Here is a 24,815-nt window from a genome sequence, read left to right as displayed (position 1 = left end):
ACATATGCATAAATGAAAATACACATGCCATTTAACATCCAGTTTGTAGTGAAACACATCCTCAAATGTCTTCTTTAAAATGCAGGCCGTTGCACACACACAAACACATACAGTCCGTAATTTTGCAGCTTCATGCTGACCATTCAGCTTTGGTTTAAATCACTGAGGACTAAAGTAATTTAATAATGACAGACATTCAAAGTTTGATAAGTTTTAAAATCAGCACTGATGACCTGCTTCTTACAGTCAGTGCAGTTTCCTCTGTATGTCTAAATTTCAGTCACTATCACTTACACTGTCAAGCACACACAAATGTATACACAAACATACATGCACACAGACAAGCGCACTCTTTTCTTTATTTTATTTAGTTTATTTTACACTTATACAGCTAAGTACTGTTTAAGCATAAAACTGGCAGCAGTTTGTATTTTAATTCTCTGAGCATCAGTCATCAGTTAAATAGGCTGCAATGAAGTGGAAAAACTTGTTTTTCAGTGGACATTATGGTACATTAACACTGTGATGGAGAACATTCATTCTCCAGTGTTGTAGATGGTGATAGAAATGATATGATAATGTAGAACAACTGCAGCTATGGAAAATTACAGAGAAATATGGAGTGCAAGATAAATTTCTAAACTTGTTGCAGATAGCATGTAACAGGATTGTGCACAGTTTTGAGAAATGAATTGCAGGGTAAAAAGAGTTTTGTGCATTAGTAATGAACGCAATTATCATTAAAAATAAAAAGGAATTTGAAAAGACACAGTACTGGATTGAAAACAAGATAACCATGCTGGTGGTTCTGTCACATGAAGATAATATAATTTTAATAGCACAAATTAATATGATGGTAGAAGTAATTAAAAAGTAAAATGTTATTAAAAATTACTGATTTGTATTAAAATGAATAAAAAGCTAAAGGTTTGGGGGGTGTGGTTAAATTAGAGAGAATTTATTTTTCCATGAATGAGATTTCATCATTAGTTATAAGATTTTGGAAAAAAGAGCATGGTGGAAGAACAGTAGGAAAGATTAAGGAGGAAATTAAGGATGTTAATGTTTTACAGAAGATATTTATACTTTCTTATAAAAATTAAGTGTGTCTAATAAATGTTATCTTGAGGAAATTTGATTATTGAGGAAGTGTAAACCTGTTACCAAATTAAAAAGGGAATTTTTACAAATAATTTAGGTTAAATCTGATAGAGAGTGGTATACTTTATGTTCACAAAGAAAAGGTTAGGTTTAGTTAATCTGACTGTTCAATTAATATCCCTTAATTTGTTTTAGATTATAAAGAAAATGAAATATTATAAAGAAGAAATTTTAGTGAATGTTATGAAAGTAAAGTATGAAGATTACTGGAAAAAAAAGACAGTGGTGTAGAAAGTTTAAAGTATTGATAATAAAGAAATTCAAAACCATCAAAATAAAATTATGTTATCGAGAGTAAATACAGAGAAAGTAAGAAAAGTTTAATTTTAAAAGTGATGATCATGCCTTGTTATTATGTATCAGAATGTCAATATGAAGAGGTCAATAAGGAAAGGAAAATGATTTAAGAATTTAATAATGTATCAATATTTTTTTTGTGATGACTGCTTTTAGGCTTCCTGTTAAGGGAAATATGATGCATAAAGTTATGTCAGAACAAGAAACAGTTTAATCACTTCCAAACAGTAAAGTGCTTTCGTCTTATTTCAATGAGTAAAACTTCATCAGACAAAATAACACAATAATCCCTTGACTTATATACATAATCAAACTTAGTCACATGGTTAAATCAATTAAAAATTAAAAGGCAAACACCAAATAAGGTCATGAATAACGCATAAAATTACGAAATATTAAAATTAGAAATTTCCATTAGGAAATATCGTTCATTAAGAAAACATTAAGAAAAAATTTTAGGATAATTAGAAAAACAGGAAAACATTTAAGAAAACCTTAGAGCAACCAGAAACAAGTTTAAAATAAATGCAGAAACGTATGTAATCTTTCATAAAAAATAATTCTAACTTGACTTTAATGTATATTATATATCCACATTATTAACATATGTTATTTACAATTATTTACACATAATTACAAGAAGTAAGTCTAATTATGTCTGAAGGCTCCTGAACTTTAGTACACAGGCTAATGAACTCATATCATTCAAGCCTGGTGGACTGTAAGCATTCAATTTTATTTGCCACAAAAGTTCACGGATTTCTAACATTAAACTAAAAGGTCCTCCTCTAAGGTTAAGCTCTATCTGGTCTATAATCCGGAAGCAGAAGCTATGCTGAGGGTGTTCCTGTACATGTTTGGCCAGAGCATTCTCCACCTTAAATTTCTTAATGCTGTATAAATGTTCACAAACCCTGTCCTTGAACCTGCAATCCGTCTTACCGACGTAGAAACAAGGACAGAGTTTACAAGTTGCCAAATAGACCACGCTGCTAGATAGACAATTGAACCTTTTGTTAATAGAATACTTTCTACCTCTAACAGTAAACATTTTGCCAACTTCCATATATCTGCAATATGAGCAACTCTCACATTTATACATGCCAGTGGCTCTCGACAAAGGGGTCTTAACTCTCTCCAACACATTTTTAAGTTTGGGTCTTCTTCTATAAGTGATCCTAGGGGATGGTTCAACAATAGGGGCCAGGTCCGCATCTGACACTAGTAGATTCCAGTTTTTAAGACTAATCTGTCTTATAACAGGGCATCAAGGCTGAAAAGGCAAAAAAAAAGAGCTTTTAAAAGTTGTTAGACACTTTGTTCTACTACCCTTTCTGTTTATAAGTGTGACAGAGAGATGTTGGACAATTTTTTAAACCTGTCTTAGCTTTTGCTGCTGTTTCTGCTGGCCAACAGCATCAACTATTAGCCCATAGCTTGAGACTTAATCTTAACAGTGTTTCTGTGTCCTTAACAAGATTTTGTTTAGACCCCCCCCCCCCGAGCACTGTTAAGATTTGGTCTCATGCTAGGGGACTGTTTAAAAAGTTTATCTTTTTTTCTGATTACACTCCATGCACTACATAACATTATTAGTTTCAACAAAACACTGCCTACATGAGCAAATAATTGCAATTAAAAATTATAAAAAGACCAAAAAGCTACAACAATCATAGACCAAATTTTTTATCAAAAGGTTCAGAGAAAAAGGGAATCTAATAAGAAAGATCTTTGGTATGAGTCATGTGCTTTTGTGTTAGCAGATTTTAAGACTGATTTATTGCGGTTTGGGTAGCCTTGAAATGTTACTATTGAAATAACAAGTGTTAATTGTATAAGATTACCGTAGTGATTCAATGTATTCCTATTATTGTATAATAGTATGTGATGTTAAATGTCTTCCTTTCTGTGTATATATTGTAAATATGTTAAATTAATAAAATGTTTTTTTGAAAAAAAATATTTTAAAACAGAGTTGTATGGTCTTCCACTTTGTGAGGTGTAGAATTCCATAGAAAAGGTAGACAAGCACCCTTTGAATTTTCCAGCTTTTTACCAAGGCCATTAAATTAATAATGAGACAGTTGCTGACTTCACAGGTCTGCGAGGACAGAGACTTTTTTCATCCTTATGTGTAGCAAGCTAAGTTTACTATGTAAAAAGAAAATGTATATTTTCGTTTTAATTTTATTTAGACCAAAAAAACAAAGGGGAGAGTTCCTTATTTTCAGGTATCAAATATGTATCTTTCTGGCTGTGTATAGAGTCTAGCTGAAGATTATATTTGTAGAAGAGGGCATTTATTTCTGGATGAAGAACAATGGAATCAAATAAAGTTAGACAGACTTTAACTGCAATCGCAGAATACAAGGGGTAATTAAAGAAGTAGTAACAAAACTAGAAACCTCAAAAGACACAGAGGTTACCAGAAAGAGGAAGGGAAACAGGAAAATTTATGAATGAAGGAAGAAGCAAATTGTATAGAGGCATTTGATATTCCTGTGGAGATTATCAAAATAGTGGAATTGGTGGCACAATTTAGGAAGCTCAATGTTAGCTTATTTTTGAGAATTATCAACTAGTTCTGGGGGATATTATGATAGGCTAGGATATTAAGAAACATGTTGCTAAAACTTGACTTTGAAAGTTACAACTTCAAAAGATAACATCAAATATACATATATATATATATATATATGTATATATATATATATATATATATATATATATATATATATATATATATATATATAGTAATACATGTGCAAAAGCAACATTTAAAGCAGGAAAATTACATCACCAGGAAAACATCAGTTTGGGACAAGAATGTGATATAAAAGAACTTGAGCAAGGAGTGTATAAATATTTGGGAATTGATGAAGGATCAACAATAAAACACAAACAAATGCAAATAAAACTTAGTAAGCTATATTTCCGAAGACTTAAATTAATCCTGAAAACAGCACTGACATCTTGGAATAAAATCCAGGCTATAAACCAATTTTCTCTCCCTGTCTTAACTTACAGTTTTGGAGTGATTGACTGGCCCCTAAATGTGTTGAATAGATTAGATAGGAAAACGAGAAGGATGCTTCATGTTCACCATATGATTTATGAAAATCAGTGCATACCAAGATTATATATTCCCCATTCTGAAGGAGGGATGGGCCTCCTTAAAACTGATTATATGTATAGATCTGCAATCGTGGAATGCCACACATATCTGCTGACCTCTCAAGACCCAAACGTAGTGAAAGTTTTGAAACGTGGAGAATAAATCTAAGATAACTTCTCTACTTAATCTAGCAGAAGCATATCGGCATCAAGCAGGAATGGAAATCAAACCAGGAGTAGATAAAAATCAGGCAGCAATTGAATGTGCCAAAAAACAAAACAAAGACTTTAAGGTGATAGATCAAATGAGAAGGCAAGAAATGTGGAAAATGCATAAATATAGTTGCGAGTATCGAAAACTTCTGGAAGAACCTCATGTTGATCAGGAATTAATGCAGAAATGGTTAAGGAGAGGTGAATTGAAACTGAGACATGAAAGGTTAAATATTGGTGGCCCAAGATAGTGTTCTGTGTATATGCTGATTTACAAAGTCCATTGAACATGTGGGAAAAACAGACAAATGTAGGTTTTGTAAAACCAAATTGGAAACAGTTGCACATTTCCTTGCTGGTTGTGATATACTAATGGCAGAAGAACTGTATACTGAAAGGCATAATAATGTGACAAGACTATTACACTGGGGATTGTGCAAACATTAGGGTACTGAAGTGGCTGAAAAACACTGGAAACATGAGCCCCAAAGCATCATAGAAAATGAAGTCTACATCACATGGGATCATCCATTACCAACAGTTCAAAAGATAGGTGCTAGAAAACTAGATATAGTAGTCCAGGAAAAAAAGGCAAAAGTAGCATTGATCATTGAAATTGCTACACCCACTGATTACAGTGCCCTGTGTACAGAGAGACACAAAATCATAAAATATCAGGATTTGCGGGCAGAAATGAGAGCAATGTGGAAGAAAGATACCCAGACAGTTACAACAGTAGTAGGAACAACAGGTCTTATAAAGTCTACAATCATATTTAGATATGCTGCCAATACATGTAACTCCATATGAATTGCAGGAGGAGTCATTACTGGGCACATTGAGGGTGCTGTGAAGAGCACTACTGGCTGACATCAAAGAGTGAAACAATATTAATTTCATGAACTTTAATCATACTTTGACTTAGGAATGGGGTCCATTCCCGTCATGGTATTAGAAACCCAAAAGACTTGGAGAAATTAATAAAACAAGGAGAAGTGCTCAAATTTTATGGCTGGGAAATTAGAAGGATAGTAAATTAAGTAGCATATTTAGTACCCAGGAGAGAGGAATCAATGAGAAATAAAAATGTGTCAACAGTTGAAAAACTTGTTTTCCCTGTTTAATATGCCAGTCTTGATCAAAGAAACCTCAGTCATGCCACAACTGGAGTATATTTTATGAACGTGTAATAGAGAAGTATGTTTTTTTCCCAGATCTCAAAGGCTCTTTATAATATCAGAGGAAGATAATACAAGTTACTTTTTTTTCTCATTGCCACAATATTATAATATCAACATTACATAGTTAAAATGTTGTTCTTCTTTCGGCTTTTCCCGGTTAGGGGTCACCACAGCAGAACTCCAGTCTGCTAATGATTGTCAGTAGATTTTTACGGTGCCAATGTGCCAGCTCAATGCCCAACCTTCAGCGAAGGCACACCCATTCTACGCATGTCTTTCAAACACCACTCAACCGTGGGGAGGACATGCAGACTCCACACAGAAGGCGCTCCAGCCGAGAATCAAACGGGAGAACCTCTTGCTGTGAGGCAACAGTGCTACCGCTGCACCACCGCAGCTATATTACATAGTTTAAATGCTAAAGGTAAATATCAGGGAAGGGACATTTGACATCAAATGTGAGATGAACAGTGGTGTAAAGCTATGTTTTCCACTGTCCTTAAGTTACATAGGCAAACATTTAGAGTATTGGAAGATATAAGTCTCAATATCCCAAAGATAGGTAAAAAGTCATGACACAACCAAAAGGTCTACAGATGAGATGAGAATCTACTTGATGCAGAGACCTCTGCCAAATATATATATATATATATATATATATATATATATATATTTTTTTTTTTTAAGAACTTGTGTTTTGGCTATGCAGATAATGCTCTCATGTAAATACACTTGTAAAATTTTTCACAGGTATATGCAATGACAAATAACTGTTTCTGATTTGTTAATACCCACTTTAGGCATCTGTCATAGCTGTAGAGCAATATACTAGTGGTTGACCACCTTGCAGAAGAATAGCTCCAAGCTCAGTCTGACTAGCATCAACTTGCAAGACCAAAGGCTATCTTGCACTATAGTTTTTCAGTGATAGCCTATGTTGCTAGTGTCTTTAAATTTTCAAAGTTGAAGTCAAATTCATGTTGCCAACACCATTCAAGCTCCTTTTCCAAGAGCTTTCATAACAGCATGAACTGAGACAGATATGAATTTCTGCAAATATTAAACCATACCTAAAAACCTCTCAAGTGCTGATTTATCCTCTGGCTTTTCCATCTTCCCACAGATTGATTGAATTATGTCTTACTCCTCTTTGGTCAATACACTTGTGTATTTATTAGACTGAACCCAGCATGACACTTCTTGGGGTTCAGTTTTGACCTTCTAATGTATCTACCCATTCGACAATTTGTCCATACTATGGTCATGCTCAACCATTGTCTGTTCCAAGATCAGTATGTCATCATTGATGTAAACTCTCTCTCCAGCTCTTCCAGTATTTATTCCACTGCCCTCTGAAATACTTTTGGTGCTGATGAGATACCTGAGTAGCATGTTGAAACTTCACAGTATGAAATTTCCTCAAGCTTAATTTTCAGAATGCCAGAATTTGCACCTACATTTGATCAATATATAGCATTGGCATCATTGTATTGGTTTCTTCTAAGGTCCTTAGACGATGATGTTCTTTTTGATAGCTTTATTCAAAATATGTTCCCAAATATTTATACATTCTTTCCTGATCAAGTTCCTTTATATCACATTTCTGTCCCAGAATGATATTTTCTTGGTGTTGCAACTTTCCTGCTTTAAATTTTGCCTTTGCACATTTGTCAAGACTATATGACTTTATTATATCATCTAAGATAGTTTAACCACTTGCAATTTTGCTTTCAACTCCACATCTATTGAACTATGCAGTTTTACGTCATCCACAAAAAGAAGACAAGTGCTTATACTTGCATGTTTTCTGAGAGGTAAATTTTAGCCAAGACCTAATCTGTTGATTAGACACCTTAAATGGGTTAAGAGCAAGACAATACAGCAGTAGTGACAAGGAATCACCCTGGAATATACCCCTTTGAATTTGAATCTTGGGATGATAATTTGCCCTTTGTCATGACTTAATTGCAAAGTGGTTTGCTACTGTTTTATGGTCACTGTAATGTAATCAGTGAAGGGAATATCTTGTACATCTGTAAACACTCCTTTATCCATGAATGTAAGGTACTGTCAAATGCTTTTTTTAATCTATCCATGCCATACTTGGATTCTTCCCCTTTATACAATTCTCCATTATCATTTCATTTAGCAATAAACAATCCTTTGTTCCATATGACTTTCTTTTGTTACCCTTTTATTCTATTGCCATGATTGAGTTGTCTTAAAATGACTATAAACTCTGTCAGCATCAGTTTCAGTATGTAGTTTGTACATTGTCAGAAGGCAATTTATTGATCTATAGTTTTTTTAGGATGGCTTTTAGGTTCACTCTTAAGGAAGAGTATCATTGTTTCAGTTGTTAACAAGGTTTGTGTCTGTTCAGAATGCACATATAAGTAGTTCTTAATCAAGGATAAATCTCTGTGTACAGATGTTAATACTTTCAGCCAGAAGTTAGGTACTGCATCTGATCCAGTTAGAAACATTATTTATTTATTTTTGTTTCAATTTCCCTGACCATTACTTGATCTCATTTCATATCCTGTACATTTGAACTTCTTACTGTTTTTTTATATTTATTCAATCAGCATCTTTGCTATATTCCACAGGGTCTGCATAAATATGTCTCCAAAATATGTCTATTTCTTCTTCTGTTTTGTGTTATTACTTTCACTTTGTTTCCCAGTTCTCTATAAAAGTTTTTTGAATAATCAATTAATTGCTTATTTTGTACTTTTCCTTTATGTTTATCTGTATATCTTCTAAGTTTTTTCTGGCTATGCTGATATCTTTAGTTTATTATTTGCATTAGTGCATGATATATCATGGTTTGTTCTGATACTGCATGTAGCTTTTATCATTTCTATCTTTCTAAGTACTTTTGTTGATTGGTTCACTCTTCTATACTCTTCTAACAATGACATGTTTTGCCATAATTGATTTATAGTTTTCTCTATTTTCAATACTTCCATGATGGCATTTTATTTCTTTCCTTCCTGTTATTTGTGTGGTAAGAATTTATCTGTTATTAATTTAGTGGCACAATAATATATCCTATTTACTGCTATTATATCACATGAATATCTGTTAATAGTCTTGATTAGTGTAGTCACCTGTTTTATTAGGCTTCTAACATTTTGGTTCTTATTTACTTTCTGTAATCTATTTCTTTTCATCGATCTTATGTCTATCTATCTCTATTGAATCAAGCAGCTCTTCCCTTAGAACATTTTCTTCTAAACTGGGGGCATATTCTTTGCTCTCTGTTTCCTGTGGACATTCTAAGTTCCAGACCATGACCATCTTCCTGTGACACATTTTCTTCAGCTTCATCCTGCATCATCCATTGCCCTTTCATAATGGAACTCACTGGCCTATCACTCCACAACATTGACAATGTCAGATTTGCCACTGTTTCCTGCTCCTTCCCTTGCTGTGCAACTCCAGCTGAACTTTGTACTGGTTTCCTACTGAAGGCTTCAGAGCATCTTCATGTGGCAAGTGGTCATATGTTTCCCATTCTAAAGGTTTCTCCCTAATTTGGGGACTCATTATTCCATCATGCTGTAACATTACCTGAATTGGATTTTCTACACTAAATCATTCACTTCACAGGTAATCCATAACTTCAGTTGCTTTTTTTTAACTTCTTCATTACTAATCCTCTTTTCTACTTTCCCCCTTTGTTTTTTTTATTTTTGTTTTGTGAAATTCCCCATACCAGGATGTCTTTTCCTGTATTTCTTTTCAAATATCCTTGGTATTGCTTTTTTGTACTGATTAATTTTGCTTTCTCCTTTGCATAAATATTGCACTACATTAAATCTTTTTTTCTTTCCCATGTCCAGATTTCTTCCTCAGATCATAGGATCATATGAGGTTACTAGGCTAATGACCCTAGGGCCCTTACAAGCCTTGCCAGATAGAACCCCTGTTCCCAAGAATATCAAGGTATTAAGCATAACTAAGTCAACAACTACTACCCTGTCCAAGAAGGATACAGGTGAAACTTCCAGGGTGAATTTGCAATTTTCCATCCAATCATTCAAATAGGGTCAGTGAGGGGCTCTGTTTCACCTGAACTGGACGTTTGTTCCAGAGGAGGGTAATTTCTGTGAGACATATCTGTCTCTCCAGCAAGTCTTGTTGATGTCACATACTAGGTTGAGTTCCCTAGAGTGAGTGCATCTTATACTATTTGATTTATGAATGTGCAGTATTTCCATTAGAGCAGGATCTGAGATTGTTTTATATGCAAGTTAAAAATTGCCTCTGAGTAGTCTCTAAGACACAAAGTTATAGAGACAGTGATTTCAGTCTGTCAATATATGACACATGCTGAAGACCCTGGATTTTCTTTGTAAGAAACCTTTGAGGTCTTTGCAGTTGCTGCAGGTGCCTGGAAAGATACATACCAAAGGCAGCATTGTACTCTAGTATTGACCTGATGAGTGAGGAGTACAGTGGTTTGTAACCTCTTTTGTTCTGGATGCACTGCTCTTACTTATGAGGTGGGCAACACAAAAAGCCTTTCTTACCACTGTGGACATGTGGTGGTCAAAGGAAAGGTTGCAGTCAACCTGTGCACCCAAATCTCTCTCCACTGATTGCATTCTTAGGGTGTTGTTATTAATGTGGTAATCTACAGGGATGTCGTCCTTGCTGAAGGGGATGATGATGCATTTATTTTGCATTGAGTTCTAGCTCATGACTCTGGCACCAGTCGTTTGTGTAAGCCCCTCTTGTAAGATGTTGACATTGTTTGGGTACTCAGTGACTGCACCCAGTTTGCAATCATCAGCAAACGTTTTTAGCCATAGGCCTTTTGTTTTAGTTGTACATCAGAGATGTAGATTCCAAAAAATAGGGGCCACAGCACTGATCCCTATGAACACCACTGGTTATGGGTCTGTTTGTGGAGGTAGAGTCACCTATTTTGACTGTGTACATTCTATTAGTGAGCAAGTTTTCAACCCACCTGACAAGATACAGGTTGATCTCCAGCTGGATGAGTTTATCAATGATGCCTGAGTGGGGAATATTGTGAATGGCCCTGGCCAGGTCCAGGTAGGCTGTATACATGAATTTGCCTTCATCCAGGGCTTTGGTGACTGTCTCAAAGAAGTCCACAAAACCAAACTGGGATGGGTCAAGCATTTGGAAGTCTCCTATATGTTTGTTGATACTGGCCATGAATATTCTTTCCACAGCCTTTCAGATTAGACTGGTCAAGCTTATGGGCCTGTAGTTTCCAGGGTCAGTGGATGTGCCTCCTTTATGTATTGGGATGACAGCTGCTGTTTTCTATTCAGCAGGTGCAAAACCAGTGTTTAGACTGTGGTTAAAAACAGTACCCAACTGTGCAGCTATTTCCTGTTTTAATCCATTTAGCACACAGTCTGGGATATTATCAGGTCCCATACAGGCTGTGTTTTGGCTTTGGAGAGACTGTTTACAACCTGCTCTTTAAAGATACTGGGTGGAAGGCAGGTGTTAGGGATGCTTTGGGGGATATGTGGTAGGGACAGGGTAAAAGTTTTCACTGAATCTGTCAGCTGGCAGGTTGGCTAGTTCCGCAGGTTCAGTATATGTGCTGCCATTAACAATCAGTTCTGTGCAGATGTGGTTTTTCGTTTAAGGTTCCTGACATAGCTAAAGAAGTCCTTATGGTTATCCTTAGTGAAGGAGGCTAGTTTGGATTCATAGTTAGCTTTAGAATGCCTAACGAGGTGTCTTATTTACTTGTTTAAGCTGAGGAGGGAATGCTTCCAATTCAGAGACTGTTCCTTCCTGCACTTGGACAGCAATTTCTTTCTCTTATTGTATAACCTGTTAATGGCGGATGTCCACCAGGCAGGCTTGAGGATCTTGTTTTGATCCTATCAGGCATGGCTGAGTCAATACATTTGTATAGATGCTTATACAAGACAGTGGTGTAAATACCAGTATAGGTGTCCATGCCATTAGTGAGGGCAGTGGCTATGAAGCTATTAATGCTGTCACGTTGGCATTGGAGAAGTTTTTAGTCTAGTTGCTACTAATGGGGGGTCAGATGTTATTGTTACTTCTAATGAGATTGATTTATGATCAGACCTCACTGCAGAGGGCTGCATACATGGGGTGTTAGTGACCACCAAATCCAGAATCTTTGGGCCCCTTGTGGAGGTGTCAACCTCATGGTCCAGGGCATTGGAGTTGATGGTCCAGAACTTGGACTGAAGCTCCAAAGGCGGTGATGTTTCCATATTCATAAAGGATGCACATACCTCCAGACTGGTAGCCCAAGATAACATATCAGAGATACTTCAGGTGCAGCGAGCATTGGGTAAGACAGCGATTCAAGTCGTAGCCTTCTCTAGGTCCCCAACCATGTCCCAAGACTCACACTCCACGTTCCTATGTACCCTGGAGAATATTAGGGCCTAACCTAACACTCTCATACTGGGCAACTTCAACTACCCCTCCATTAACTGGGAAAACTACTCATGTACCAATACACTTGCCCAACGATTCCTGGAATTCATTAATTCCAATGCCCTGGACCAGCTTGTTCTTACCCCCCTAGAGGTAGCAACATCCTTGACCTGGTCATTACTAACATGGGCGACCATTGCTCTACACCAATAGTCAACTCCTCCCTGGTTAGATCCAACCACAAACTAATCATCTTGGAAATTCACATCCCTCCCACCCCCGCACCCCCCTGCAAAGGTAACCACCATGAGAAACTTCTCCAAAGCAAACTTTGGGCTTCTAAAAACAGAGGCGGCTAACTTCACAGCACCCATGCAAATGGGGAATAGTTGCATGACTGCTGAATCATACACCAATGCACTGTACAAACAAACACACAAATGCATAGCTCTTGCCATACCGAATAGAACCAAGATGCTCTGCTCCAAAAAAAGGAAGACAATCTGGTGGTCCCCTGCCATAAACAAACTCTACAACAGGAGGAGGAAACTGATGAAGTTCCAAGAATGGAAAAACTCCCTTATCAGCCAAAACAAAAAGTTGAGATCCCTCATCAAATCCTCCACAACTAGCTATAAAAACAGAATTGCAGCAGATAGTAAAGACAACCACAAGGCCTTCTATAATTATGTAAAGAATCTCCACAACAATACCCAGATTTGCTCTGAGCTACTGCACAATGATGCCTCCTATACCGAGCCAACAGATATTGCCAATATACTGGCCGACAGATTCAGTGCCAACTTTACCCCCCCAAGGACTAATCACAATACCAGTAGATTGCCAGGCACCCAGTATTACTGCTGCACAGATTAAAACAACACTGTCCAAGGCCAAGAATACAGCTTCTTTCGGACCTGACAATATCCCTGGCTGTGTTCTACATGAACTACAGACCCTGGGAACTATCACTCCATTAGCCTGATGAGTCTAATATGCAAAGCTATGGAAAGCATCATCATGGACCTTATAAACAAGGATATAGGGAATCTCCAAACTCTGGATCCCACACAGTTTGGTTTTGTGAAGGGTAGATTGTGTCCGCTCAACCAAGGCCTTTGATACCATTACCCACTCAGGAATCATAGAAAAATTCACTAAGCTAGGCATCAACCCCTATATCACTAGGTGGGCTGCAAACTGGCACACAGATAGAACCCACAGTGTGAAAGTAGCTGACTCCAAGTCAGACTGCTGACCAGTCACGAGTGGACTCACACAGGGTTCAGTCCTGGGTCATCTCCTGTTTGGTATCTACTTCTCTGAAGTCCAGGCCAACACAAAGGGACTCTGGCTGACAAAGTTTGCAGAGATGATTGCAAGTTGGGAGCTATTATTAACTCCCCCAGTGATGTTGACATCCTGCAGAAAGGCTTCACTGAGACCGATTGGTGTGAGAACCATGGCCTTAAGCTCAATGCCAAAAAATGTGTTGTCATCCCCTTTGGGAAAAACTCAGTTCCCATGAATTACCACATCATGGTAGTCCACTGAACACAAAAGGTGTTATAAGAGATCTGGAAACACAGGTTGACAGCAACTTCTCCTTTGACCACCACATTGCTACTGTGGTCAGAAAGTCCTTCTATCTGACACATCTTATTACTAAGGGTTTTGCATCCAGGAAGAAAGAGGTCCTTGTCTACTCTTCTCTCATTAGGCCAATCATCGAATACAATGGCCCATTTGGCATGTACCTCAGTAGACACCTGCAACAACTGGAGAGGCTGCAAAAGTACCTCACAAAGATGATCCTAGGCCTTAAGCAGTTGTCCTATATGGACAGGCTCAGAAAACTCCAACTATTCTCTGTCTCATATCGCCGACTTAGAAGCAATCTCTGCTTGACTTACAAAATCATGTATGACCCAGCTCTGTTAGAAATGCTACATCTAAAGAAATCCCAATCCCTCCGCACCACATGCTCCAGAGACCTCAACCTCATTACCACAATCAACAAAACATGTTGGAAGGATAGGTTCATAACCCAGAGACTTCCCATGCTATGGAATAGACTTCTCATACATGTCAAACAGAGCACCTCACTAGCTCTTTTCAAGAGAAATCTTGATGAGTGGATGGGAAATAGAAAATTCACCCCAGGGTTCAACTCCAGTAAGATCTACTCAGGAGGCACTGGGAACTAATGTCGGGTGGCAGGATGCCAGGGTAATCCTATGGGCTAGGCTTGTAAATGCTCCAGGGCCATTAGCCTAGTACATACCTATGAACCTATGAAGTCCACGAACCTTTGGTCAAGTGTTTTAGTACACATATAATTTACCCAGTCTATGGATGGGTAGTTAGAGTCACCTAAAACCAGAGTGTTTGGCTGTATCTTAAGCGATTCAAGTAGATCAAAGTATGCAGAGTATCCTGGTTCATGGAGGAGGTCCTATAATGGGCAATAACTTAGAGAGGGGTCTTGCCTACAGTCAATTGGACATGGATTAGTTCAAGGGAATCATTTTGTTTTACCAATCTAGAGGTGTATTTATTTTTGATGAATTGATATTCCACCTCCTTTAGTTCTCGCACTTTAAACTTGTGGTCTTAATGTGTGGAAGGCATTATAACCCGGTATGGCTGGGGTGCTTTCCATGACCTTAAACCAAGTCTCTGTGACTGCACAGATGTCAGCATTTTCTAAGGGGAGGGCTGCTTCTAGTGAGTGCAGTTTTAGGTTAAGACTCCTGGTGTTTAGCAGCATAACCTTGAGGTTGCTTTTTGAAGATATTTTTACATCAGGAATCTTGTTGCTGTGACATTGCCTAAAAAGGCACTATGGGGGAGGCAAGAGCCTTAGCCAGTAACCGAAATCCCAGAGGTGACAGATGGCAAAGCAGCATGGTCTATCTACCGTGTCATCCCAGGCTGACAGGTACTGGATCCCCTTAGAATGACACCAGAAACAAAGCCAATTGTTGAAGTCAATCATTTTTTTCTTTATATTATGGTATCATCTTAGGTGAAGGTAGTATGCTGCCCAAGGCTAGTTACATACCTGCCTGAAGTACATATTCAGAGAGCTCAGTCATGTCTCTCTTCATAGAGTCCAGTGAGGTATGTCTCAAGTAATCCACACCAACATAAACTATGACAGAGTCATAACAGTACTTGTTATGGAAAAACTTGAGTGCATGTGTGATCTAGGGGATCTTGGCACCCAACAGACAGCTGACTGTAAGCTTCTTCTTGTCCAGCCTGGTGAGTGGGACATCTGTGTGTCAAACTATGGAGTTACCTATCAAAAAATTTGGTTTTAGATGTGCTCGTGCTTTGCCTTAGGGGCTTGTTTGGTGAGACACTTGTCCTTCTGTTTTTATGTGTATTGACTCCTGTAGGTACTGTATTAGGTGTACCATGTTTGTGTTTCGGAGGTCTCTGGTGTTTAGGTAAATTTCTGGTGAGTACCTCCAGGCATGATGGCTCGTGTTGAGAACATGGTTTGTGCAGGAGGTGTAGTAAGTGGGCTTATCAACCTGTTCAGTCACTGTTCTGGGAATGAGACAGCAAGGATTTCAAATTCTTAGTGTATATGCATCTCACACAAAGTGAGCTTGAGTGGTTTAGGATAGTGGGCTGTCAGTGTACATGAGGCAGTTGCTACACTGCCTGAGGATAACTCATGTCAATCAGGCTGGCAGAAGAAATGGAGGAGAACTGACCATCCATAATACTAGGTGTAAATTTGCTTACTTTACTGCGGAAGGATGTGGTTTAACTGGGGGCTTAATGCTGGGTCTATACTAATAGGGCTCACAAGGGGTATAAGACTATTATTGATTAGCAAAATAAATCTATTTCAGCGTTTGTGTCTATAACCGCCAATGGTTACTTACACTGTGTGGCGCTGAGCGAAGGTGCACTATGTGCAAATAGATGCCTCTGATTGCTCATATGAATATAGTAGAGCAGTGGCTGGTCATCAAACTCTGAGGAGCTGTGTTAAAAGAAGTACAAACCCACGCAGACACGGGGCTTAAGTAGCAACTGTGAGAACACTTTTTTAAAACAAGTTACGTAATTTTCAAACAAGCTGGCCAATACTGAGCCTTATTGCAACAATCTGCAATTCAAATGATTCCTTTGCTAAACTCTTCTGCCACAAGGGTGTAGAGAGATGGCTGGTTTTAGTGCTCAGATAATGCCAGTCTAGATTCAGAAAATCTGAATCTAGCCTATGTTATAAAATACACAGGTAATAGAAAATACAAAGTGCGGATAAAAACTGTCTCAAACAGCAAACAGTTGAAATAGTGAAACAGCAAAACAGTTAAAACAGCTAATAACAGTTAAAAGTAGGTGGCAATTCAGGAATACACAGTTTAAAAGTGCAATACATTAAATAAAAATACATATTTTTTCTGTAGATTTCAAAGGATGCCTTGGATTTTGTTTGGATTCACTCCAGAGATCATAGGCAGCACACCAATCCTAGAGCAGCTCCTGTAAACTGATGTCTTCTCATTCCACCTGTTTCTCCTTAATTTAGGGACTCCTTGTTCCATCATGCTGTGACATAAACTGTGTTAGACTTTCCACACTATATCTGTATCACCACAAACAAAAACAAAATGATGAAATACGACCAGCCACAGATTCCACAGCAACTTTATTGCACAATAAAGCACAAAATCTCTCTCTCTGACATCTCGGCTGAAAAAGCCTTCAAGGAGTAAAGAAACATCATAAAAGAACTTGCCTAAATACTAAAAAACATGACAATAAAACAATTAAGCAATTAAATAAACAATCTCCAATTTGGCTCTTCATTCAACCCATGTGGATGCAGAGTATCACATTTAAGAATATATACTGCTTTCTTAGTCAGAAGCAGTTTTTTTAAGATTACATTTATCATATAATGATACATTTATTTTTTTCCAAAATAGTGCCTTGTAGCCGTTCATTATTACTCTTATGAAAATGTTGAAAATGTGCTGCTATAGAACTTAATTTCTGATTATAAATATCCCTTGCGTGCTCCAATAATCTCACTTTAAATGCCCTCTTTGTTTCCCCAATATAAAATAAATTGCAAGGGCATTTAAGAGCATACACAACACCTTGAGTGTCACAAGAAAAATTGTTCCAAGTTTGAAACGGAATATTATTAATACTTGGAAAACTCTTAACTATAAATTTACAGGCTTTACACTTATTACAACAGGTAATCCCTGTAAGATGTAAACTATATAATACATTAGTAGGTGGTATACAAAATCTGCCGTTCACTAAAAAGTTATGAATATTTCTCCCCCTTCTATATGAAACACCAAGAGTGGCATTTAGCTAGGAAGAAACATTTTTTAAGGAACACAAATATTTCCAGTGGTACTTTACCTGCTCTATAACCATAGAGCTAAAACATCCAAAAGTTGTAACAAAATAAATAAGATCCTTATCTTTTCTATCACTAGATCTGATAGGGGCCAAATAATGTCTATCATTAATATGATGTCTTATACTGTGGTGGTGGTGCTGCGGTAGCATTGTCGCCTCACAGTTAGACGTTGCCCATTCGATTCTCAGTTAGAGCGTCTTCTGTGTGGCTACATGCGTGAATGGGCGTTCCTTCATTGAAGGTTGTGCATTAGGCCCGGCAAGCCAGCATGTAAAAATCTACTGCCAATCATTAGCAGACCGGAGTTCCGCTGTGGCGACCCCTAACTGGGAAAAGCCGAAAGACACAAACAATTAATATGATGTCTTATAGTTGAAATATTACACAATTTATTCCAACTTTTTTCAAGTAAGTTTTTACTATAACCTCTATTACAGAACATGTCTACAGTTATTCCTAGTTCTCATTTAAAATCATAAATATTATTACACAGTCTGGAAATCCTAAGCATCTCACCAAAAGGGAGTGCTTCAATGGTATGAGAAGGGTGACAACTATCACCATGTACATACTGTGTACCATGACCAAATTTTCTATGTACAGAAGTGAATAACTCAGTACCATGTTTGATACTGATAACCACATCCAAAAAAGGAATACATGTGCCTAACTTAAGACCATCAAATTGCAAACCAAACCTATTATTATGTAACATATTAACAAATTGGGGTACCAATTCTGAACCACCTTCAGCTATAAACATTAAATCATCAATATACCTAAAATACCTGATGACATGATTACAAAAAATGTTTTATTTCTGTAACTGTATTCACTCTCAAAAAGGCCCATACTCAAATTGGCATATGTGGGGGCAAAAACAGCCCCCATTGCTGTGCCTTGTTTTTGCATATAAAGATTGTTGTTAAATTCAAAAAAATTATGGGTAAGGCAAAAATGTACCAATTCTACTATATATTCTGTTACTGGTGAATTGCCCAGAAAAAATCTTAAGGCTTCCAAACCAAAATTATGGCTAATATTTGTGTAGAGGCTTTTAACATCAATAGTGAAAAGGTACATATTGTCATTCCACTTAACATTGTTTATTTTAGCCAAAAAATCAAATACATCATGGATGTAGGATGGCAGAGTGTATACTGCAGGTGCTAAGTAACTCTGCAAAAATGAACCCAGTTTGTGAGTAAAATACTCACAACCTGAAACTGTAGGCCTCCCCACAGGCTTAGCTAAATTTTTATGTATCTTGGGGAGGCAATAAAAATGGGCCATTTTTCATCCATCTGGATTAAATTTCTTTCTTACATCTGCATCCGAAAAATATCCAAGTCTATTACCTTTTTGTAATAGCTCAACATATTCAGCCAAAGCTTGCTGGTAAAGGGACATATCATTCTTGTCATATATCTCATCATCCTCTAAATGTTCCATGTACGTCTAAATATCAGGTATAGTGCATGATAACCAACTTATTTCCCTTATCTGAGGGTTTGAAAAGAAGTTCCCTCATTTTACTTAAATTTTGAAGAGCTTTCCATTCCAAAACAGATACATTATAATTAACTTGATGTTTGTTTCTATTAAAATCAATAAGCACATCCTCAATCGTATAATTTAACATGTTAGAAAAATGGACTACTTCTTCATTCAAAAAAGGCAGTAAAAAGAAAATCACTATTTGTACAAACATTGTGAGTATCCAATCTACAATAGGCATTAAACAAGCTATCAGAGTCACAGGTATAAAAACTCTCACACAAAGTATTAATACTATTATCACAATTAGCTAAATCAACTTCTGTATGAGTGTCTCTAAAAAAAAATACTTTAAATGTAGCTTCCTACTGAATTTAAATACATCACACTCAATATCATGATTTCTAGGAAATACAGTAGGAATAAACTTAAGACCTCTGTTCCAAACCGCCAGTTCACAATCAGTGAAAACATGTCCAGATAAATTAATGATATAACTGTCCTGAGAGGATAAGAAATTATCTTTTACCTCTTTTGTATCCCCTCTGGGGATAGAAGTCCCTTTGAAAATACTCTTGTTGTTCACAAGTCCGCTTTGTACCCTGTTTCCCTCCTCTATAGCTGTTGTTGATATGACAAAAAGTTTGTTGAAAATGTTCCGGTTGTTGTGCAGACGGTAAAACAGGTTACTCATCTTGATTATCTAGCTCTTCATCCCCTGATGTAAAATGTCCCTCTGAAAATGAGGAATTGTATAAGTGAGAACCATCTTCCTGCCTTTGAAACCTCACATGATGGTGAGCTTTCTTCTGATTGGCTCTAGAAATAAACGCCTTTCCATTCTCGTAGTCACGGAGATCTCGAAATAGTTTGCGTTTCTTCCTGTCCACCGGTTCTGTTTCATAATTCTTTAATTTCGAGTTAATGTCATTTAAAAAGACATCAAGTACATGAGCATATGTCCCTGAAGAAATAGTGTTACACACTTTCTTGATCTGATCTTTCAACTCCTGCTGTTTCACCCTGTCACGATCTAACAAGATATTCACCCACTCCAACGTACACCTGTATGCTGCTGCTACCCAACCCTTGTGAAATTGCACATCAGCAGCATTTTGTAGATCAAAGGGCAGAGTTGGATCTTTAAATACTCTCAGCCCCCTCGGTGTAATGTCTAGATCTATATATTTTTGTAGACCAGACATATTAAAGAAAGTAGAGGTCTCTTTCCAAATACACTTCTCTAACTGGTCAAAAAGAGACTTACTTTCTTCCGATATAGACGTAGGTAATTTTCTTCCAACAGTATCAAGTGGCTTCTGGCAACATTTATTTCTGTCCTGTTCCCATTTATCCCATGTAGTAGTAGCAATGGAACATTAACAGCCCCGTGATTCACGTGTGAATTAAGGTCCGGGGCAGAGTTAAGAAAACTGTCCAAAGATAATTGAGACCCATCACCAGTGGTCTCACGAAGAACACGAGGCAAGTTGTAATGTGGGTCTGTGGCCATAAAAACAAAGACTGTATCACCACAAACGAAAACAAAATGATGAAATACGACCAGCCACAGATTCCACAGCAAATTTATTGCACAATAAAGCACAAAAATCTCTCTCTCTGACATCTCAGCTGAAAAAGCCTTCAAGGAGTAAAGAAACATCATAAAAGAACTTGCCTAAATACTAAAAAATGTGACAATAATACAATTAAGCAATTAAATAAACAATCTCCAATTTAGCTCTTCATTCAACCCATGTGGATGCAGAGTATCAAATTTAAGAATATATACTGCTTCCTTAGTCAGAAGCAGTTTTTTAAGATTACATTTATCATATAATGATACATTTATTTTTTTCCAAAATAGTGCCTTGTAGCCCTTCATTATTCTTTTTTGTCTTTCGGCTTTTCCCGGTTAGGGGTCGCCACAGCGGAACTCCGGTCTGCTAATGATTGGCAGTAGATTTTCACGAACGCCGAGGTGCCAGCTCGATGTCCAACCTTCAATGAAGGCACGCCCACTTACGCATGTCTTTCGAACGCCACCCAACTGCGGGGAGGACATGCAGTAGCCCTTCATTATTACTCTTATGAAAATGTTGGAAATGTACTGCTATATAACTTTCTAATTTCTGATTATAAATATCCCTTGCATGCTCCAATAATCTCACTTTAAATGCCCTCTTTGTTTCCCCAATATAAAATAAATTGCAAGGGCATTTAAGAGCATACACAGCACCTTGAGTGTCACATGAACAATTGTTCTAAGTTTGAAACGGAATATTATTAATACTTGAAAAACTCTTAACTATAAATTTACAGGCTTTACACTTATTACATTATAATTCTAATTTATAATTCTAATTTGTATAATCTGTAGATTTCAAAGGATGACTTGGATTTTGTTTGGATTCACTCCAGAGATCATAGGCAGCACACCAATCCTAGAGCAGCATCTATAAACTGGTGTCTCCTCATTCCACCTGTTTCTCCTTACTTTAGGGACTCCTTGTTCCATCATGCTGTGACATAAACTGTGTTAGACTTTCCACACTATATCCTTCACTTTGCAGGTATTCCATAACTTCAGCTTCTATTTGTTTAACTTCTACTTTACTAATCTGTTCTGTTTTCCTCCTTTGTGATCTTATTTTTTGTATTGTGAAATTTTCCTTATCTGGGTGTCTTTGCTTGTATTTATCTTCATCTATCTTTGGAGCTGCTTTTTTGTATTACTTAGCTTGGTTGTCTCCTTCTTGCATAAAGATTGTACCATATCAAATCTCTCTTTCTTTCCAATCTCCTTATTTCTTTTTTATACCTTTTAAAAATATTTCGGTTTTATTCTTTATTTGATAGCACTTTCTTTGTCACTTCTTTTTCTACGTGGCCCTAAGTTGCTTTGTCTATGTAATGCTTTTCATGGGTCTGTTGTATTAATGAACACAAATTTGCATTTGAAGCTTTCAGCTGTTTTTCTTGTCCAAGTATTTTTTTTCCAATTTCTCTCTTAATCTTTTTGAATATCTTGTTTCTGGAAATTCTGAGCTTATTTTATAATAGTAACAATACACAGTTTCTTCCTTATCCTCAATAGTTCATTCCATCATATGTGTGGCTCTTTTTTTGGCCTGATAGCATTTGTGGAATAATACTTCCTTCTACAACAGTGGGACTATCCTCTGAGCCTGACTTAATCCCATTGTAGGAATTTTTTCATGTCTTGAGGATTCTACAGTCATTTTTTTCCACTCCTAACACCAGTATATACCAATGTTGGGCATTTTTTGTATCCTGGGACTTGTGTACCCAACTGTCTTTTATATTTTAACCTCTCTCTATGATATATTCTATATACCAGTGTCATCTTTGTAATATTTTGTGAAAACAGGGTCCTCCAAGTGAAGGTACTGACCAAGACTTGAGGAAGAAGTAAGTTCCAGCATTACTACTCTCCTTTCCTTGCTAATTTTTTTATCTCTTCATTTGGACTTCTCACCAGTTTAAGCATGACAATGTTCAGGGGAGCCATTTCTAGGGTGAGCCCTTTTTTTAAACAAATGACACTAATTAAAGCTTATAGGAAAGCTTAGAGGCCAATAAGTACCGAATGTTTGCTCATCAGATTTTCTTTATCAAGGCCTAGAGGCTAATACCTTTTAATAAGTGGCTTTTCTCAAAATAAGAATAAACATAATTAATTTATCCATACAATGTAGCTGTGTTCCTAGCATCTACTAAGTTCCAATAGAGGACTATGAGACTATTTCATTTATGTATGTATGTATGTATGTATGTATGTATGTATGTATTTATTTAATAATTTATTTAAATATCTGCTAATATTGTGTTCTACTTAATGAAATTGTGGATTATTCTGTGATTTTGTTCACAAAGTAAAGATGCCATCCCAGCAATTTTCTTGTAAATTGTTTTGTTTTACAGATAAGTGTAAATTGAAGTTTCAATTCTGTAATCATTACAGCAACAGTTAATTTATTTCAACAGCAATATTTTACTTCGTGGCATTATATTTCAACTGGGTCAAAGCATTTTATAGAAGTACAAACTTGGTTTACTAAATTTTGCTTAGAATTGTTTTTCAGTACCTCACATTATTGTACTAAATTCAGACTGGGATTTATGCAATCATGTTGGCTGCCAGCCTACTAAAGAACTGTACACTCTGAACACATTTTGTAGAAATAAACTGCTGCATAATCACATTTAAAAAATAAAGATTTGTCATATTCATGGAAATTGTTTTGCTCTTTGCAGGTGGTTAAATACATTGGGCATGTCTGCAAATCAAGGCATTGATGTTGTAATTCGACATTCTTTCTTTGACCATGGATATAACCACTTGGTGGACCAGAATTTTAACCCTTTACCAGTAGGTGTGAGGTTGTCATTTATTTCTGTATAACATTATAATATTTATTTTGTGAATACACACATTTAATATGTGTCTACAGTTCTGTTTCTCACTGTTAACTAATGGTTTTGCCGTCATTCTGTACAAAAAATGTGTTAGATTATCATAATGGTTCTACAGACAAAAGTTCTAGATGGAGGAGTGCTCTAATTCAAGACCAAAAATTCATGCTGTAACAGAAATGTATTCATGTGTTCTGACTACACGACCCTTTTATCTCATGTTGTGTAAAAATTGAAGTGTGTTCCTTTATAACATTTATAGTCATGCAGCAAAATATGTTATATAATTTCTTTGTGCACTCTTTTTCAGAAAAGGCATAATTTACAGTACAGTTAACTGGGTTCTGTATAGAAAATGGGCGTGGTGGGTAGTTAACTTTTTGAAATTCAAAACATGATTAAAATTCCAATTTGCCAAGATATAGGTACAGGCAAAAAAAAGCTCTTTGTTAAATTCTATGAATCATGTTTTAGCATGCATTTCTCCATGTTTTAGCAGAACAGTCTTTTATTACATTTAATTTTTCATGAAATTGAGACGATCCCTTTGTTAGCTGGTATGCAGTATCAGTTGTCATCTCTTGTATTTGTTTTCAAACTACTGTAATACCTACAACCATAACAAGTGTAGTTCAAGTCAGCACTGAGGAGTTATGGATGCTTAAAGATTCTAATTGCAATTAAGATTAGTTTGTAGTAATATTTATAAATACAGTTGGTGCCAAAAAGAGTATTTCCTTTGAGTAATGTAATGGTAACAGGTACATAGCCCTGACTCCCTAATGGAATGTTATGCTTCTGATATGAATTCTATCATGAAATATTTTTACAGGCATGAATCTTTCTTATTTTAAGAAGCATTAAAACAAGGCTAGTTAGTCTTTGGCACAGAAGTCTTCATTCTTCATGACACTGCAAGCAAGGTGCTGAGTGGGGACTTGTCCTCTGAATGTTATTTCATTCTCATCTCAAATAATGTACACAAAGATCTACCACTGGTTCAGTAAGCAACATACTGTGGTTCTGAAGAATGTTTTCTATATAAAACCAAAACAACAGATTTTATCTGTAATGGATGCACATTCTTTAATCAG

General features: G+C 36.6%; 1 protein-coding gene across 1 annotated transcript in view; it reads left to right on the top strand.

Moving 5' to 3' along the window:
* HPSE2 (heparanase 2 (inactive)) overlaps positions 1-24,815 on the top strand; it is a 2,291,060-nt gene that overhangs the window by 1,999,658 nt on the left and 266,587 nt on the right. The window contains exon 9 of the mRNA XM_044056830.1: positions 23,563-23,677. Within this exon, the coding sequence (XP_043912765.1) occupies positions 23,563-23,677 (115 nt within the window). The remainder of the gene's footprint in view (positions 1-23,562; positions 23,678-24,815) is intronic.

The sequence above is a fragment of the Protopterus annectens genome, chromosome 14.part0, assembly GCF_019279795.1.
Source record: "Protopterus annectens isolate FY-2018-M chromosome 14.part0, PAN1.0, whole genome shotgun sequence".
Lineage (NCBI taxonomy): Eukaryota > Metazoa > Chordata > Ceratodontiformes > Protopteridae > Protopterus > Protopterus annectens.
This window is presented reverse-complemented; position numbering and strand designations above follow the sequence as displayed.